Source organism: Accipiter gentilis, chromosome 11, assembly GCF_929443795.1.
Source record: "Accipiter gentilis chromosome 11, bAccGen1.1, whole genome shotgun sequence".
Taxonomy (NCBI): domain Eukaryota; kingdom Metazoa; phylum Chordata; class Aves; order Accipitriformes; family Accipitridae; genus Astur; species Astur gentilis.
The window spans coordinates 4,030,363-4,048,472 of record NC_064890.1 but is presented as its reverse complement, the minus strand read 5'-3'; the positions used below and the strand labels follow the sequence as shown (position 1 = coordinate 4,048,472).

Here is an 18,110-nt window from a genome sequence, read left to right as displayed (position 1 = left end):
TCCCCCAGGATTTTCAGATGTTGACCACACGTATGCGCAGAGAACTCAGCTGTTTGATACACTAGTCAACTTCTTTCCAGACAACATGACCCCTCCTAAAGGCAACCTGGTGGACCTCATCACGCTGTAACGGAGCAATCACTGGACATGTGGAAGAGGGGAAAAGCATCCATTTTCAGTATTTTAATTTTTTTACTGCATTGATTGACTGCTGGGATGAAGTAATATAGTAACCCCTAGGTGTTTGAAAGGGGTTTTATACTTGTATGGTGAATCCCTGAAGCTTTTCCCTTGGAGTAGGTTAATAAAATGTAACTGACGTACTTCCGACTAAATATATATATTTTTTCTGACTTTGGATTTTGAGTTAGCAAATGTAAGATGAAAAGGTGGGGGGAAAGATAAAAAAAAAAATAAAACCCAATCATGAAGTGATCATTTTTGCCTGTAGGGGAAAATGGAGATTTGTGGGTTGTCTGGAATTAAAGATGATGGATTTTATTTTGGGTTTTGTGAGAAAGGGGGAGGAGGCTGTTCTTTGCTCATTTGTAGCTAGTCATGATATATTGCTTTATCCTACAACTCCATCCTCAGCAGCTGAGTAACTTGGTGGCAGGACACTGGCACGCGTTGAGGTAATAGTAATGTATGTGTCTTGAGTCTTGTAATCGCAGTGTGTCATGTGAAGGGGAGCACGTGTTACAAATTATCTGTCTCCTTGTCCCAGAATCGGGCTGACCGTGGTGTCTAATTGTATCTGATACCCGATCTCAACCTGAATGCCTACATGCCTATCCTCTGTTCTCTGGAGCCTTCCACTTAAACCTGACAGGCAAGTGGGAACCTCAGAGAAGTCACTGGAGAACGGGAGTGTGGTCGCCATCTGCACAGGCCCCTTTTCAGGGATTGTTCTGGTTTCGCTGCTGTGCTCTTCTGGTAAGAAACTGTGCAGGTCCTCACAGAGCCCAGCAGAACTGGGTCTTCCACCACACGCACACCCAACCTCTGCAACCTTACTCCTGGTTGGGTGTAGGATTTCTGAAGCAGATTGTCTTCGTTTACATGCACCTATGCCTCTGTGTGCGTTTGTCAATGTGTAAATGTAAAGAGGATTGCTCTGAACAGCTTGTCTCCTTCCTATGTAGTGCAGCTCATTCACTTTTAAATGCATTTTAGACCTAGATCTGAACGTGAGGGAGGCCTTTTTAGCATAAATCTCTTTGAAAGCAAGCTCATGCATATGTATAGAAAATATATTCTTCCTCGCTGAAAGCCTTCTTTATAAATAAGGTAAGGGCTTGGTGCTGCACTATGAAGCGGAATGAAGGTTACGCATACGCAGCATTAGATACTTTTCGCATTTGGTGTCAGTGAGCATTCAGTACAAACTGGCAGATGTAAATATTTATATGAGACTACAAAGCTTTATGTCCAGAAATGTTCATGCCAGGAGGGTATCATTGCTGCACCCACTGTGGCTACATGACTCCTGTTGAACTTGATGGAAGTCTTGTGTGTGCAAAGGTGATTTGGACTCTTGAAATAAAGAGTTAGTGAAGTGTCTTTTTCAGAGCTTGAGTGTCTGCTTGCTTTGATTGCATTGTATTACCTCTTTATCATGTTCTTTGTGTGACTTTTGTAGTCCTGGTACGTTAGAAATAACTTCAGAATCTCATACTAGTGTTGAGTCACTTAAGAACAATATGTTAGAGGCTGGGCTTTGCTTTGTCTTCAGGGAGGACTATACAAATATAGTGTTTTTAAGTAACCTGTAACTTGAGACTGTTTAGACATTGTATACTTCAGTGGATGGCAAATCAGATGTCTGTGGAAGAATCCACTCAGTCCATAGTGCAGTAAATGAAATCTGATTAAATTGTTTCTTTGAAACATTGCATTTTTTTTTTTTCCAGTGACATGGAAAGTTTTACGTCACCACTAGGCTTTACGATGTGCTACCTTTGCTGACGCTTTGTTAACTAGTTAAAGTGGAGATTATATGGTACGAATGTGGATGTTGGCAGTGCTATACTGGGGGAATATTCCAACTGAGGCATTGTTTCCATTGAGATTGAATTGAGCGCTTCTAATGCAACCAGCCAAAATGTTGCAGTTCTCTAGTACTTAAAACTATAGTGCTGTTGTGCTCCCTTATTGCTTGATCTCATTGCCTTTGTACTCTCCAACTTCAGTCAGATGATTAATTGCTTTTTGTGACAGTTTTCTAATCAGCCAAACTCTTTGTAAACTTCTGTGCGTACACCTTCGATGACTGTGTTGACACTGAACCCAAGAGATACAACTAGACTGAGGAGCCCCGGTGAGCAGGCAGTGGAAGTTTAGGAATGCCAAAAGCTTTGTGAATGGCGTTGGTGCCGAGCAGTGCATCGTGTCAGGCTTGATCTGTGTTATAGAAATTCGATCAAAACTCATTGTCCTCTGCGTCGGGGGTGCGTGCAAAGCCAGACAGCCTGGCTCAGTTTTTTTGTAGCATAGCATAAATGAATGATTTGTCTGAACGAGGTGAGCACTGCTTCTGCAGGACTGACAATCCCAGCTAATGAGAGGACTTCAGGATGATCAAATACTGACCTACCTTTATCCTGAGCAGATCGATTTCAGCTCGCACGAGTACAGTTTATGGATTACAGCTGGTGATTAACTAGCAGAAACATTTGCTCAGCTTTGGAGTATTTGTTGAGCAGCAGAGGCACCCTGTGGCCAGAGAGGTTAATCCAAAATGAAGGTTTCTTGTGGCTTTGCCAAGGGTCTTCCCTGGTACTGTGTCCTTAAAGCTAGGAAACAAAATTAAATTATTTCTTTGCATTGATGTATGCTGCACTACCTGATTTAAAAACTAATTAAAAATTCTGAGCATTGAAGTATAAATTTCCTTTCAAAATAAGCCAGTTATTAACAAGCAGTTACAGGGAGAGTTTGAATTTAAGTACGTGCAGATCTTTAAAGATACTGGTGGTATTCCAGGAAAGCATTAGATGTGGTCATTACAGAAATACTGAAGTACAAACAGAAAAAACCCTGACTTGATCTGAAAACAGCCACCTGAAAATGTTTCATAGCCCAGTGCATGCAGTGTTATAAATATACAAGCTGTATGTGAGAAGTCTTCAAACCTCACCCTTCTTGCTTGCAGGCTGTAGCAAAGACTGCTTTTTAGCTTAAACAAGACAAACATACTATATTTGCCTTTACCTTATATTATAAGGTGACTTTTTATATGGATTTAGAACTGCATAATCTTTGCACTACAGTAGTTTATCTCTAAATGATGTGTTAACTTGTAAATTAGGTATTGCAAAAGAAAGCATCATTACCTGTCAGAGAGACTCATTTATGATCACTGGGGTCTTTAAAGCCAAAGTTATAAGGTTCTGGTATGTTTTTTAAAATTATAGGAAGTCAGGGTGGGATAAACTTGATACAGACTTCAAGACTTCAGTTCTGATTTAGCTCTTTTTTTTTTTTTAAACCCTTTTGAGATCCATGAGTCTGGTTCTTCACTGACACTGGCCTTCAGCCTAGTTGCCCTTACAATATTATTCAGCAGATCATCTCTTTGAAAATGTGAAATTATTCTTTATGCAAAGTTGTTTCTGTCAAGTGACACATTTTCCTAGAGAAATAAAGCCCTTCAGGTTTGATTTTTGGTCACTTGGATTAAGCAGAATTAAGTGAGTTTCTTAATGTTTGTCTTGTACAACCCCTCATAGTAGTCACGAGGCAAAAGTCCTTAAGAGTTCTCCCAAAATGACTTCTCCAAGCAAGTACTGCTATTGCAGTGTGACCTAACTTGTTTTTATGTGGTAGGTGGCAGAAGGACCTACTTAGATGATGTTGTTAAGAATGAGAAGACTATAGCCACCTTCTTTATTAATATTGATCCTGGGGAGACCTGAAGGGTGATGCAGAGTGGTTATTGAAATTAGTTGTAGCTTTTCTCTTCTGGCTCTTTTAAAGATAACATTTGTTACATATTTATTCTTAAGCATCTCTTCCTTTTGCTAAGTGTAATGGGGAAGGAGAACTTTGTTTCTGAAAAGTTTAGTTTGCCCTTTCTCTGAACAGCATCATGTATGTGTAGTTTAGGTAGTCATATCCAGTTGTGTAAATAAATGTCTGGGATTCAGTTCAGTTTGCCCAGGATGGCTCTGTGTACACACAGGTACACGCTGGCTCAGGGCTCAGGCTGGAAGTTCCTGCCAGAACACCAATTAGCAACATCATATTTTCATTTTGGAAAATCAGTCTTCAAAGACCCAGTTGGAAAGGCTTTTCTGAGGTATTTGCCTTGTGCAGTGGCAACTAGAGGGAGATTCAGAAACTTTCCTGAGGAGCATCCTAAAACTTCCCTTTATGAGGATTGTACTGGAGTAAGGATGTGGTAACAGGCTTAAATTGCTGAAACTTTTTGGTCACTGATTATAATAAACTAGCCTGAAAATTTAATGATTGAGAAGTCAGTAAGCAAATTCAGTGGACCCACCTATTGGCAGGAGGGCAGGCTCTTTGCGGAGATACGGGGCTAGCGACTCCTTCCAAAACAGAGTAATGACTCTGGGAGAGTGTTTTCCATAGGGCTTTGTGGAACAGCTGTTTTCTGAATCATATTCCTGATGTGTGCAAATTTTTAGAAGGGAGTTTCTTTGTCACAAAGTTGTATGCTGATCTTGCCCTGCGGTGCAAACCTGCGCTTGTGAGTGCCGCAGACAAGTGATAAATTCAGAGCAGTGTTCTGAGAAACACTTGAAACTTGTTTGCCGCTCTTACTGTAAGAAAGATTAGCATTAGTGCTGCTTGTTTCAGATGCAGGAGGGTGGCAGGTACCTGTAACGTTAATGCTATTAATTCTCTTGCTGCCTCCTGTATTTCAGAACTGAGAAGGAAATACCTTCGTAGAGCTTATCGAGTGAAACTTTTAGCATGAATTAGCTCTGTGCAACCTTAAACTTGAATGCTCCTACATCTCTGTACATGCAGTAATTCTGTTGATGTAATGCTGTGCTGCTTCTGGGAAAAATGGCGAAAATTATTAGATACATTTCCATTCAGTACCTTTTGTTTTTAGAAGTGGAAAAATGTCTTGTGAAACCTTGAGTCCTGGTGTATGCTTTGAATTTTAGCTGCTTTGTTGTGTTTGGCTCAGAATTAAGGATTATTTGGCTATTGTCAAGTGAAGTCCTGACAGTAGAAGCAATTCATGTATGTCTCTGGAAGTGCTTGTGTTGTTTTATAGCTGTAGTTATTACAGAAACAGAGGTGGGCCCAGTTAAAAAAAATAAAAATGATTGCTGTTCTAATTAGGGGGAAGATTATAGAAACTCTGAATGAGCTTGGCCGATTCTAATAAGTACACATGATCATTTGGAGACGGGTCTTATTTTGTGAAAGGAGAATTTAAGAACAACTATATGACTTGTTCTTGATACAGATTGATAGTCGTACATAAGCTGTAAATACGGTTGAAATGTAAATGTGCTATCAGAAGCTTGTTAGTGTATCTCTAAATGCCTATGGGTAGGGTAGACCTGATGATATTCTGTCATGGAAAAGGTTGTGCTGGAAATTATTCAAGTTGTGCTAATGACTTATAGGCAAAATCCCTGTTTTACTGAAAGCCTCTATTATAATGAAAAGTTGGAGTGGAAAAAGTAGGTTTACTGTACTGGAACAATTATAATAATACATGGCTCAGTGCTTGGATAAATTGATTCCAGATGCTTTTATCTGTAGGCAGTGGATCCAAATGCGGTTTTAGTGGAAGCCAGTTAATGACTTGCGTATTGCTGTTTGAGAGTCCCACAAGAACAGTTGATGCCAGCAGGTATACTTTTGGTGTTCCTGGTAGAGGTCAAAGAACTGGATGGAGTTTTGGATTATCCACGGATGCTTTGGTTGTATACGTAAACCTCTGAAGAGGATAGTGGTTGTGTGGGTTGTGTAGAACACCAGCTGTATGGCTTAGGTGTAGAGGTCTGCAAGGCAGCATCTTGCCCAAGCACAGATCCAAAACATGTTGCTGCTGTCTCCTTTGCTTTCATATGCTTGAACTGGTTTGTTAGCAGTGAACTCCAGCTACTTGCTGTGACCCGCATTCAGAGCTCTGCTTCTGAATATCTACAGCCACAGACTTGCTTAAGCTGCTGTCAGTACCCTGAAATCTTAATTTATACTTGGTGCAGACAAAGGTACGTGTTTCCTTGGCTTCCAGCTGTTAGCTGTAAGTCAGCACAGCTTTTACTGATGACCTGGAGACTGTAAGTATTTGAGTCCTGTCAGAAATCAGTTGACTCTGTTCAGCTCTAGTGTGGCATCGCAGTTCATTCCTGGGAGAGGTGGCATGAGTGAATAGCTCAAAACTGGCTCTACCAGGTTAGGTTTTTGGGTTTGCTACCAATTTGAAAGGAAAATCTATCATAGTTTATATGCTGTCCAGCATGATGGTCAAAGCATGGTCCCTTGGGTATTCCCCCATTTATTCTGACTTTTTCTTTCCCTGTGTGACTGTTCACTGCTATTAAAATGCTGTGCTTTCTGACTTCCCTGAAGTTTAATGGAGCATCTGCTGTAGAATTAAAGGTGAGAGCTGTGTGGTGGTTATTGAGGCATCAGTTTCTCCATGTCACATCATCATACTCTAGTTGCTTCCTTTGCAAAACTCCTTACTGCTGCTTCTGAAACAGTCAGGGAGGATTCCCGTGATTTACATTGTTCTCCCCAAGGGCTGTTCCTTCTCCAGCGTAAGGATGGGGAAGCGTGGGAGCCGATTTCCCAGCAGCAGCATGGTGTGCTGTCAGCGTAACGCTGCGGCGTACACCTATTTACTTGTGCCCCAACGGTCAGCACTGTGATAAGCCTTCCCTCCTGTCTCAGCAGGGTTTATTTTGCGTGGCCCCGGGAGTGTGACAGCTGTTTGACAGAAAGAAAAGGTGATGATACCAACCCTGAAGTTGTCCTAGGTTTCTGGCACTTGCTTTCATCATCCCAAATCTTTCACCAGTGGAGGCAAACAGCTGGTAGTTGGGGTGTTTGGTTTATTTCTGCAGTGTAGCAGGGCAGAGAGAATGGGAAGAGAAATAGGCTTGGGATAACGTAGTGGTGGCTCATATGAGTATGTGTTTAAAATGTGGTCTATCTCTTGTGGAAGGACTTTGAAGACTTTCCTAGCAAGTAGGTCTGCTGTTCAGAGCCTATTTTTTTTTATGTGAGCTGGATTCTCTGGCTCTTCTTCAAATCGAAGTGATGCAATACCAGGATCTTCTAGTCCTGGAACTTTGCCTTGAGCTTTGGCCCTCTCCACCCCAAAGACACCAAAGAGACTAATACAAAATTTTTTTCTTCCCAGTCCCTCTGCAGCGATTGCAAGGAAGCCAGCTGGGCTTAACACTATTCAAACATACTGGAGGTTGTGCAGCACAACCAGCTATCAGACCAGGTCTGGCCATCTTAAGAGATTGTTAAAATCTAAAAATGTTCAGAGCTTTCTGATGAAAGCTGCCAGTGACATTAAGGGAGATTAGCTTCTTAATTAATATGCTGGTGGGGAGGCTAGACCACAATCGTGGCTCCAGTGCTTGCAGTCTTCTTCATGTCCCAAATACCAATGGACAGGTTTTTCTCCCCAGTGATGAGAAAATACACTTTAAATATCCTGACTTTGTAACTAGCTGCCCAAGGGATTCAATCAATTACTTTGTGTTTCACTAAATAGGAGAGCGCTGCAGCATGTGAACAGGGTCTGTTCATTGAAGAAGCCACTTTGAGGCTGAAAAGTGAATTTTTTTTTTTTGAGCTTTTGACAAAAAGCACTCAGCTCTTAAAAGGGGAAAATGGCTGTTACCAACCTGTGCTTTCTTAGTTGCAAGTCAACAACTTGAGTGCAAATGCTCCAGTCTGAACAGCAGATGATCCTTCTACCTCTGCTTACCCTGCAGTAATACATGCTAGTCAAGAGATGACAGCTTGATTTCCTTCCCCAAGCACTGCGGAGAACTCTTCTACTGGAGAAGAGTTTTATCTGCCTTGTATCTAACCATGGAGGAGATAACTATTGTGCTGCTCACTCCTTTACCCCTTTTGTCTGCTGTGGTAATTTGGAAGGCAAAGTAGCAGTGAAGACTGAATATTTTCTTCAGCTCTCCCTCATCATTCCTATCCTTCCTCCCCTCTCTCCCTCCTGTTGATGTTTTGATGTGCAAAACGCTTTTCACTTCAGAAGCTGCTGTGCTGGGTAGTGGAAAAGAAAACAAACCCCTAGTTATTAGTAGCTGTTACTATTTACTAAAGCTGTATTTTCTGCTATGTCTTCCAGCATACCCTCCTCCACGGCAGGAAATGAGGGGATGCTGGGGAGATCGTAGGACAGGGGAAAGAGCTTAATTATACAAACAATTGAGTTTATGGGAGTCTTGAGTCATGGAGGCCCCAAACCTTGCAGACCACTTTGCCCAGGGGCCGAAAATTAAAGCCCGTTGGCTCATTCTCAGTTAATGTGAGATGACGTTCCCATCCTTGTGGGCTGGTAGTGATGTGCATCTTGTACATTTAGATGCTGAGATGCAGCGTGCCTCATTTTAGAAGTATTGAGCCTCGGTAAATGTTTTCCTTTGAACATTGTACTTTGAAACTGCTGAAATGAACTCATCTAAAAGAGAGGTTATAGTGTAGACAGGATCTGGGTAGCTTGGGGTTTACCACTGATAAGCTGGCTGGCTGGACACCATCGGGGTGCTTTTTCAAGCTGTTTCTTTGAGCTGTTCCCTCTACTCTTACTGTAGTGCTATACGGTGTGATGGTTTGTTTGTCTGGACCTTTGATGTTTATCTTGTCCTCCTACACCCTCGTGTGGTCCCCAAAAGCTGGCTACCCCTGTGTAGTGCTTGGAGTTTTGAGTGTCCACCCCCTGTCCACAATTTGGCCCTTTTTTCTGTTTTGACATCTGACTTGAAGCATTTGCATCTTTACCGCAATCCCACAGACTCTGGTGTCGGTCTGAATTCCCTTTGGTGTCTGTCCTGCAGTTGTTGGCTCAGACACCTGACCACAGGAGAGCTGAACCGAGAGGTGCAGACAGCCCTGGGCTGGAAAGGAGTGTCCGTGGGGTGATGAACGCTGTGAACTGCACACGGGTTTTAGTAGGCAAGTCGAATATTGGCTGGTCCTATGTTGAGCCCATGGTGGTTACAGGCATTGTTCCTGGACTCCGGTGATTCCCCATCCTGCCCTTTTCTTTACAGATAAATGGATGATCTTTGTTCAGCCTGGAGTGTTAATTTTCTTCCTTGGCATAAATCATCTTTGATAATTTCTGGGTTGATTTGTAAGCCCCATGCTGTACATAAATGAATGAGTGATATGAGGAATATCTACAAATGTAGTTATGTTGTATGTAATGTACATAAGGAGAGAATGTATTTTGTTCATTTTTTTTTCTTAATAAAAATGTATATGCTAGCAAGGGTGTTTAAGATCTGTTCGTTCTAACATTGCTTGCTTCTAAGAATGGAAAAATGTCTGTGAAGGTCTTGTAGTGGTGCTGAAATTGTGAATCTGGTGGTGTGTTGTGTCTGGGTGGCAGGCACTGTTCCTGCTGGAGGAGCCTGCCGTGTCCCTCTGCACTGCAGAACAGCTGAGAAAATATCCTGTTTCTTCAAATCAGGGATGGGCTGGGTTGGTATCCCGTAAATTAAGCATGTGCTTAGCAGTCACAAGAACTTTTACTGGGGAGGACCACGGAGTTAGAACACAGACTGATGCAAACCACTGGTTTTTAATATTTGAATCAAACCAAATTCCTTTTTTTTTTTTTTCTTCTTCCTTTTGCATAAGTGGAAACTTAACCTGAAACAAAATGTTTTATCTGGGGCACTTGAAGGCAAATGGAAATGCTGAACTGCTCATGCTGCTGCTCACCCTGCTGTTGCCCTCATTTGATGGCCCTCCTTTGTTAGGGTGTTTTGGCTTAGGGACATGAGGTTCGATTCCCTCCCTCCACAGCCTGACCTAAGTGTGAGGAGGGGTTGCAGGGTAGGAGTGAGTTAGGATGACGTGCAGGAATAAGGGCAAGCTCCCTCTCCCTTCCTTCCATGAGCCTGAAGTAGTTCAAACAGGTGCTCTGGCTGTGGTGGGGCTGCCCTCACCCACGTCAACTAAGCATCCCACCCCTCTGAGTTTTCTGGGTTTTGAATTAAGATAAATTTTCCACCACTATTGTACTTCCTTCTGCAGGGGGAAAAATACAAGTTCTTCTATGGCTGGTTACCTCTGAAGGTCTGGGTTGGTTTTGCTCCTGCTTGTCTGATGTTTTCACAGGGTCTTGCTAGCAGGACCATGCAGACCCTGTGGTGCTGGGTTTCCAGATAAGCTCAGACCATTGCCAGTTGTAACATCTACTAAGGGCTAGTTGTGGCTCTTGAGCACAAGCTCTACTTCTCCCACCCCTTCTCACTCAGCCAAGAAAGAAGTCTTTTACATAAGAATGTTTATTGACAGAAATACATGATGCTTTCAAAATATATTTGTAGGAAAATGCAAGAATAATCTCTACAATCCAGTTCCTCAGTAAATTCCAGTGTAAATCAGACTCCTGTCCCCGTGAGAGATGCTGCTATACAGTACGTAAGAGCTCTAGTATATGTGCAAGATTCAATGGGTAGCCGCCTTGGGAAATAGGTTATCCTTCTGCAGTTCTTCATGGATTATGTGTTCTTCTGTATGTCTTCTGTAGGCAACAGTCACAGTATCAACCTCATCAGTTGGGTCATGGCACTGTGAGCAGGAGATAAGTGGTCCTAAAATATTTACACATTCCTCATGAATCTGAAAATAGAAAAGTCTCTTGCAAGGCCATCTGAGCTGCTTGTAAAACTCTCACCAAAAGGTAAGAGCAGTAATCTCTTTGTACAACGTGTTGAATGTTAAAGCTGTTTTGGGGGAGAGAAGAGGAGCGTGGGGAAGGGAGGAGGGGCAGGGAGGGAGGAAATGAATGCCTGGGTAGGTTCTTTTTTTGTTATTTTTGGTCTAACAATTATGGCTACAGTCTACAAAGGGAAGGATTAAGGCCAAAGATGCTCATCACTGCATTTCCTACCTGATTTTTTTTTTTCCAAAAAGAATGTTCTCAACATAAAAAAACGTACTGTTTTTTCCGTGGAAATAGTTCTTTAAATAGGGGAAGGAAAATCTACTATAAAATATTAGTGGTTTAAAAATATGGTGTCTGGAAAAATAAATAAATGTACAATTCCTATTCAAATATAAATCACTATAAGCACTTGCTGAGCAGTTAATATCTTCACTGGTCTCTGCTTGGAAAGATTTTAAGGTTGCTTATCTCAAGCTTTTGTAGGATTCTCTTGGAAAGTCTTTGGACCTGATTCATTAAAGCACTTTGGCATCTCTTTGCTGGGAAAGGGGATCTTTAGGCACATGCCAAAACCAGACTGCCTGGAGATGCTCTGCCAGGGGCATCCTTACGGCAACACCACCCACTGTGGCCAGAGCCTTGCTGTTGCCCCATGTTTTTGCCATACTTCTTTTCTGTAAAAGACAGAAACGCAAGGTCACTGACCAGCCGCTCATCTCTTGGGGCAACTGGGAAGCAAATGTGCTCACGAAAGCAATTGCAAATGCCAAGACCAGTTCTTTGAGCCTTGCTGCAATGTTAAAGAGCTGAACTTGATGCTGCTGGTGCGGGGACAAAGCCATGGTGTGGGGTTATCTGGGCGGGAGGTGTTTTCCTGCTTCGTGTTGAATTTTGATCCCTTACCAGAGTGGCCTTTAGATTTTACTTTTTTTTTTCTTTTTCTTTTTTTAATTCCTTCCAAAATTATTTCCCCATAGTGCAGTGCACGGGTAAGTGAAGTGTGCTGAATACGTTGCTAATGAATAGCAGGCATATTTACATACAAAAATATATAGGTTTGAACACTTGAAACTCTGCCCTTTGGTGCAGGAGAGAAGCGAGAAGAGCCAATTCCTTTGAGGAGATGTATCTTCCGCCAGCTTCTGTCCTGGGGCCGAGCAGACCACCCCAACCCTCTCCTTTGTAAGTACTTCCAAGGACTGACGACCTGGGTTTCTCCAAGCTTTCCATTGCTCGACTCTGCTTTTCCCCTTGTTCAGGGCAGCCGTGGGAGCGGATCCCCACTGTGTTGACTTGGTGGCGGAGCCCGAAGGAAATCACCCCATGGTGCGTTGGTGAATGCACTGTTTATGGCAAGCAGGGGAGAAAGGCTGTGCTTAGGCATTGCTCTTCCATCTGCAGCTCCTCTGGGTTGCAGAGGGCTTGGGACCACCTCCGTCCTCATGTGTTGGGAGATGCTCTTGCCCCAAGTGTCGTTCTGGTTCTCTCCTCTCTTTCCCATGTGCTGGAGGATGGAGCCCCACTCTGATCCCTGCCTCTGCCAGGGCTGAACTGCTTCACCGAAGCCAGAGCAAAGGTGTGAAACTCTCCCCATCCTTTTAGAGCCATCTGGGAGCTGTGATCAGGAGTGGAAAACCAGAGATGGCCTCAGTCCAGCCACTTTCTGCTCCTGCGTATTTTTCTTTTCCCTTCTAAAGACTTATGGCAAAGGGAGACCTGGACAAGAGACCAAGGGCTGCAGGACAAAGCTCAGTCCCAGCTTTGCTGCTGTGCTGAAAGGTTTTTTTGCTGTTACTTTACTGGCTTTTGAAGAAGAGCTTGAATGTGGACTGAGCTTATAAACCTTGTGCAGAGGAAACACCAAGGGCTGTACCGATGGGAAAACCCTGAATACCACCAAGCTACCTGGCTCGTGCTTCTGTTGCTGTTTTACCACTTCTGCTGCTCACGCAGGAAAACGTGACCACAAAAATCACAAACCATCACGGTGTATGTAACCCACGGTCTCGGGAGAGGATGGATGTGGGCCGTGAGATGCTGCTGCGTAATTACTGGAAGGCAATCAACGCTTCTGTAGGGAAATGCAGCCGCAGCGCTGGTCTGTGCTGGAGCTGGGCTCCTGCACCACGAAACCCCCAACCTCGTGCCTGGGCTAGCGACCAGGCATTGCTCTTGGTCTCATTACACTTCTCCTAGGAGAGATGAACTCAAGGAATTGCTCCCTTTTCCTCTCCCTCCCTTTTGCAGCAATACAAGAAGCTGCTGTGCCTCTCCCGATCTCCAGCTGGGTGCAGGATCTGTCCCACAGCCCTTTGCGGCGCAGCTGTGGGTGGTGCGGGACTGAGCATCGCTTCGCACTGCTGCATCCCTCCCGTCCGGCCAGGTCGGGATGTGTTGTGCGTTTCAGCCAGCAGTTTATGGGGAGAGGATGGAAACTGGATTAAAAAGGAACAGGCTGTTCCAGCTTTTTCCGCTCGATACCTGGGCGTTTCGTGTCGGGGAGGGCAGAGTGATGGCTAAACCGCATGGGCCAGAGGATTTTTCTAGCTCTAACTGCCAGGTGCCAGTTTGCTGTCGGGAGTTGTGCTCCGTCTCCCATCCTATTTACATATATTTCTTTTTATTTTTGAGTTTCTCGGTAGCTGGAGGATGCAGTTGGTGTGGTCAGAGGTGGGATGGGAGGGGACATGCTTGGAGGAGACACCAGCAGCTCTTCAGGAGCGAAGCCACCCCGTTTGCCCAAGGCTGGTATGGTAGGTCCTGCTGAGCACCTGCGGGTGACGGAGGATGCTTGTCTGGATGCAGCCACCATGGTGGCTTGTGTTGACGATGCGCCCTGGAGGTGTCTTCTTGTGTCCATTCCTCTTCCATCCTGCACCCCACATGGTGACACAAGGGGCCATAATTAGTTCATTAAGGGATTTTCTGGGGTTTGTTGGGAATTTTGCCTTGTTTTGGAGTTGTGTGGGCGTAGGGATTAGGGGGGGGGGGTGTTGGGGGTTGGGGGGTGATGGTGGTTGTTTTTTGCTTGATCGAGTTCTGTATCCTATAAATGCGTGTCCTCCTCTTCCTCCAGGTCCTCCTTCATGAGGGTGTCGAGAGGAACGATCCAGCTGTCCCCCAGCTCGCCGTTGAGGTTCACTTTCTTTTCCTGCATTTCAGAAGAGGTCTCCATCACCTCCAGCGTGGGGTTATCGTGGTAGCCGTTCTCCATCGTCTGCAGCTCCTCGGTCAGGCGCTGCTGCGAGGAAAGAAAACCCAGAAACCCCAATGAAAAACAGCTTGGCCGGGTTGTGCATGCCACCTGGGGGCTGTCACCTCCCAGCCAGCTGTGGCTGCTGTCCCGTATAGATGTATATACAGAGACTTTGACGGTGAGGTTGAGGCTGGGGGCTGCAGTCAGCACCGGCGCAGCGAGGGGATAGCATGGAGCTGGCAAGAGAGAGACTCTGCTAATGGTGGTAGGGAGGAAAGAGCAGCCAGAGACGTGGAAAACCTCCAGGAGCAGCTGCCAGCTTCAGCCCAGCTGCAGCTTGGTTCCCCCAGGACCTTGGGAAAACACTGAGCATCGCTGCCTCGCCCTGACCCTGCATCCCAGCTCCTGCCTCCCTAACTCAAATCTGTTCTTCCTCTCCCCTTTCTCCCCCCCCTCCCCCCCGTACCTTTTTAGCTGCTTTATTATTATTATTGTCTCTGTTGACCTGGGGGCAGCTCCTACCTTGCAGATGCTGCTGGCCCACTTGCCTTCCTCATTCTCAAGCTCTTGGTTAAAACGAGGCAGGGAAAGATGAATTGGGTACTGTATCACCCCAGTCCTTTGGTATGCTGTGCTCCAGGCTCTGAACCAGCCCCTCATCCCCTGGCAGACCCCCAGTCCATCCTCATTTTTGCCTTCATCCCTGTCCTGCCCTGGAGGGATTCACCAGGGAACTGCAGTCCTTGGTCATCCCTTTTCGGGGAGCGCAGGGCTCTCAGTGGGCACCCCTGTTAAAATCTGCCTGGGTTTACAGCTTAATCTATTACAGTGCTCCTAATAAGTGTCAGGAGACAGCCATGGGAGGGAATCCACGGAGAAGGAAAGGGATGGAGAAGCAAAACTGCAGGGCTTGGCGCTAGCAGGGAGGGCTGCAAAGGCACTGCTGGGGGGTCCCCTGGCTCGCACGTGGTGGTGGGGCAGGAATCTGGGCAGGGATGGCGGGATGCTCGAAAGCAGAGGAGGCACCTGGGCTCTCGCAGGGGCTGTCTCACGCCATGGGGTTGCTGGTACAATCCTCAGGTGGATGGATGCTCGGGCAGCGCTTTCTCCCTCCATGGCAAGGCACACCACCACCACCCCCCCCCCCGCCGTGCAGCAAGGGGAAGGGGTCTTTAAAGCTGGGCTTTAGTAGGCTTTAGTCCTGTTAAAAGCTACTGAACCCTACCAAGCACCAGGGGTGAGAGTTGGGGGTGTTACGGATGCGGCGCCCGCCCCTCCGATCCCTATGTTGGAACTCACGTTAAAGATCAGGGCCACATGTCCATCATCAAACCCGGGGAGATCAGGGTGGATGTGCTGGTTATTTCCAAGGTAAAACAACAGCAGGGTTTAAAAGGGCGGGGAGGGAGGGTTGGAGACAAATAAAAATAAAAAAAAAACTTTCAAGTCATTTTTGGAAAAGAAGCAGGAGGAAAACAAAAGAAATAACCCAAAAACAAATCCAGAAAGGAGAAATGTGTTTGATTTTCTAAAAATCTACTGCGACTGCTTGGAAAAAGATCTTTTCCCATGCTCTGAGCAAGAGCCGTACCAAGGAACTGGCATCCCTTGCTTTGGTTTTGCTACCTTCCCCTGTGGCTGGTAGGTATTTATCTCCAGAGCCATCAGCCAGAGCTGTTCCTCTGCACCACGTAACTTGAGGGACACGCGTTCCCATCGCTAAAACTACCCTATTTCTACCCGTTTTCTGAACAATACGGGACAAGAATGTTAACGCTGCTCCCTGTCCCTGCTGGGATGTTTTTCGCCCCCACCAGGGAGATTTCAGCAGAGGGATGGCCCAGCTGTGAAACCCTGTAAGCTCCAAGGGCACCACGGTGGAGGTCAAATATCTGTCAAGGTCTTGCGTCCTCCCCCCCTTCCCTCCCGAAAAATCAAGCCTTGAAAAACAAGTCTGATGCCGACATTGGTTTGTCCTTCCCTGCCTCCTGTGTTCATCTCTGTTAGACTGCAAATATTTAAAGCAAAGGCTGCCTTCTCCCTTGCCTTGACGCAGCTCCTGGCACGTGGGACAGAGATTGGGACCCCCTGGGAAGGATGAGCTGGTTTGGAGGGAAAACAATTTGTGTAGGATGCAGGGGTTTGCTTCTCCATCGGGAGGGTGGTTTACCCTGATTGCATCATTTAGTTTTTGGTTTGGTTCCCCCCCCCTTTTTTGCTACTGTCTCTCCTCTGGAGCTAAATCCTCAGCAACAGCAGCAGGGGCCGATGGAAACCTCGAGCCCATGGCAGAACTCTCCTTGCCGGTGCCGCAGGGTGTGGGAACAGCCAGTCCTTGCAGGTGGATGCTAAACTAAAATCACCCAGAATTGCTTCCTGAGATAAAAATGATATTAATTTTTTTTTTTTTTTCCCCATGTCTGTTCTTCCTTAAAATCCTGCTGCTGCTCTGAAATTTGGCCCTGGCCCAGCTCTCCTGAAGGCTGAGCCGTACAGCGTTGATGCCCTCCTGTGGCTGTCCTCCTGCCGTCCTCCCACCCTGCCAACAGCTACGGGCTCCCCGCAGCCCCTGGCACCCCTGGGAAGGCATCGGGCTGATGCTGGGCACCTAACCCTGCTCCCCTACACATAAAAGTATTTTGAGAATTTTTTTTTTTTTTTTTTTTTTTTGGGGGGGGGTGGGTGGGTTGAGAAAGCCTTTCTTGTCAAATTTAAGACCCAAGGATGCTGCTCACCTGCCCGGTGCCCTGGGTGGCAGCAGGGAAGGGTGCTGCTTGTCAATGTACCCCCCTGCCCCCCATTTCCCTGGTTTTAATCCTGGTTGTCCACCTCCCCAATCCTCCCAAAGGGGCAGCTCCTGCCCCTCCAGACCCCCCACCACCATTGGGCACCCTTTGAGTAACAGGCAAGGGTGATGCCCATTGGGCAAGGTAGGATGTCTCCACCAGCAGAGATGGCAACGTTGATGATCTTCATCTCCTGAAGATGCCTCTGGGACAAAAAGGTCTTGGGGTACCTGTCCCACCCCACCCCCACCCCCCTCCTATCTTACCTGGTCCTTCTTTTGGGAAAAGCGTTGGTGACAGCAGCCGTAGATGGCCGCGATCAGCAGCAAGGAGCCAGCCAGGGTGATGATGGTGATGATCAGGGGTGTGCTGAACTCATCATTGATTATCATCTCCCTCTCCATTTTGTCGTAGGTGATGTTGGCGATTCCCAACTGCCATAGAAAGAATAGGTCAGGCCCCGAAGCGGGGGGCTTCATGGGCCACCCACCTTGGGGGACATCTGCAGGGAAGCTACGCTGTGCCCAGGGACCCACTTACCTCGTCTAACTTATCCTTCTCCTGCAGCTCCTCGAGGACTTTTTCAGGGTCCAAAGGGACTGGGGGAAGAAAGAGGCTGCAATGAGCACGAGGGGGGGGGGGGGGGCAGGTTGTGCCACCACCTCCCGGTCAATGGTGTGACCCCCTTTCTGGAGGAGGTGGATGGAGGTACGTGGGCATGAAGCCAACCCTGGCAGGTGCCTCCACAGCCAGACAAGGAGCCAGGACCTCTTCTCCTGGAAGGGGGACAGCCCCAGAGACCCAGGGTGTTGGATTTTAACCACTTGGGAGGAATTTTCCCTCCTGGATGCTGGTCCCTGCCTTGCCTCATCATGGATGGGAGAGGGTTCTGGTGCCTTCACTGAGGAGCAAATCTCAGTTCTGGGGTCATTTTGCCTCTCCCGAGCCATTCAGATGGGGCAGCCCAAGGAAAGGAGCCCCTTGGCCAAGCCTCAAGCTCCGTCCTCACGCCAGGGTCCCCGACGCTATTCCCATCCTGTTCCCCTCCGGGCAGGATGGTGGGATCGTACTCACGGTGCAAGACCGCCCGCACAGCCCAGTGCTGGGAGCGGGGCTCACGGGAGGTCAGCATCACCGTGCACGTTTCCCTGCTGGCGTTGAAAGCGTGCTGGCCCGTCGAGCAGAAGCTCTCGAAGAAGGAGATGTTGACGCTGGCGGTCCTCCACTCAGCCTGCAGGGACAGCAA

At 46.5% G+C, this 18,110-nt stretch overlaps 2 protein-coding genes across 6 annotated transcripts in view; one reads left to right on the top strand and one right to left on the bottom strand.

The window, feature by feature from the left end:
* Positions 1-9,471, top strand: part of MKLN1 (muskelin 1) — a 106,194-nt gene extending 96,723 nt beyond the window's left edge. For 4 of the 5 annotated variants that reach the window (XM_049814343.1, XM_049814346.1, XM_049814344.1 and 1 more), the window contains one exon: positions 9-335. In XM_049814343.1, the coding sequence (XP_049670300.1) occupies positions 9-130 (122 nt within the window). In that variant the 3' untranslated portion in view covers positions 131-335. Of the gene's footprint in view, positions 1-8 lie in introns of all 5 variants that reach the window. The other variant, XM_049814341.1, reaches the window with a different exon arrangement.
* Positions 9,472-10,542: 1,071 nt separating this feature from the next.
* PODXL (podocalyxin like) overlaps positions 10,543-18,110 on the bottom strand; it is a 45,863-nt gene continuing 38,295 nt past the window's right edge. Inside the window, exons 5-9 of the mRNA XM_049814347.1 lie at positions 17,939-18,095; positions 17,405-17,463; positions 17,131-17,298; positions 15,378-15,434; positions 10,543-14,123 (exon numbers count right to left, since the gene is read on the bottom strand). Of these exons, the coding sequence (XP_049670304.1) occupies positions 13,929-14,123; positions 15,378-15,434; positions 17,131-17,298; positions 17,405-17,463; positions 17,939-18,095 (636 nt within the window). The 3' untranslated portion in view covers positions 10,543-13,928. The remainder of the gene's footprint in view (positions 14,124-15,377; positions 15,435-17,130; positions 17,299-17,404; positions 17,464-17,938; positions 18,096-18,110) is intronic.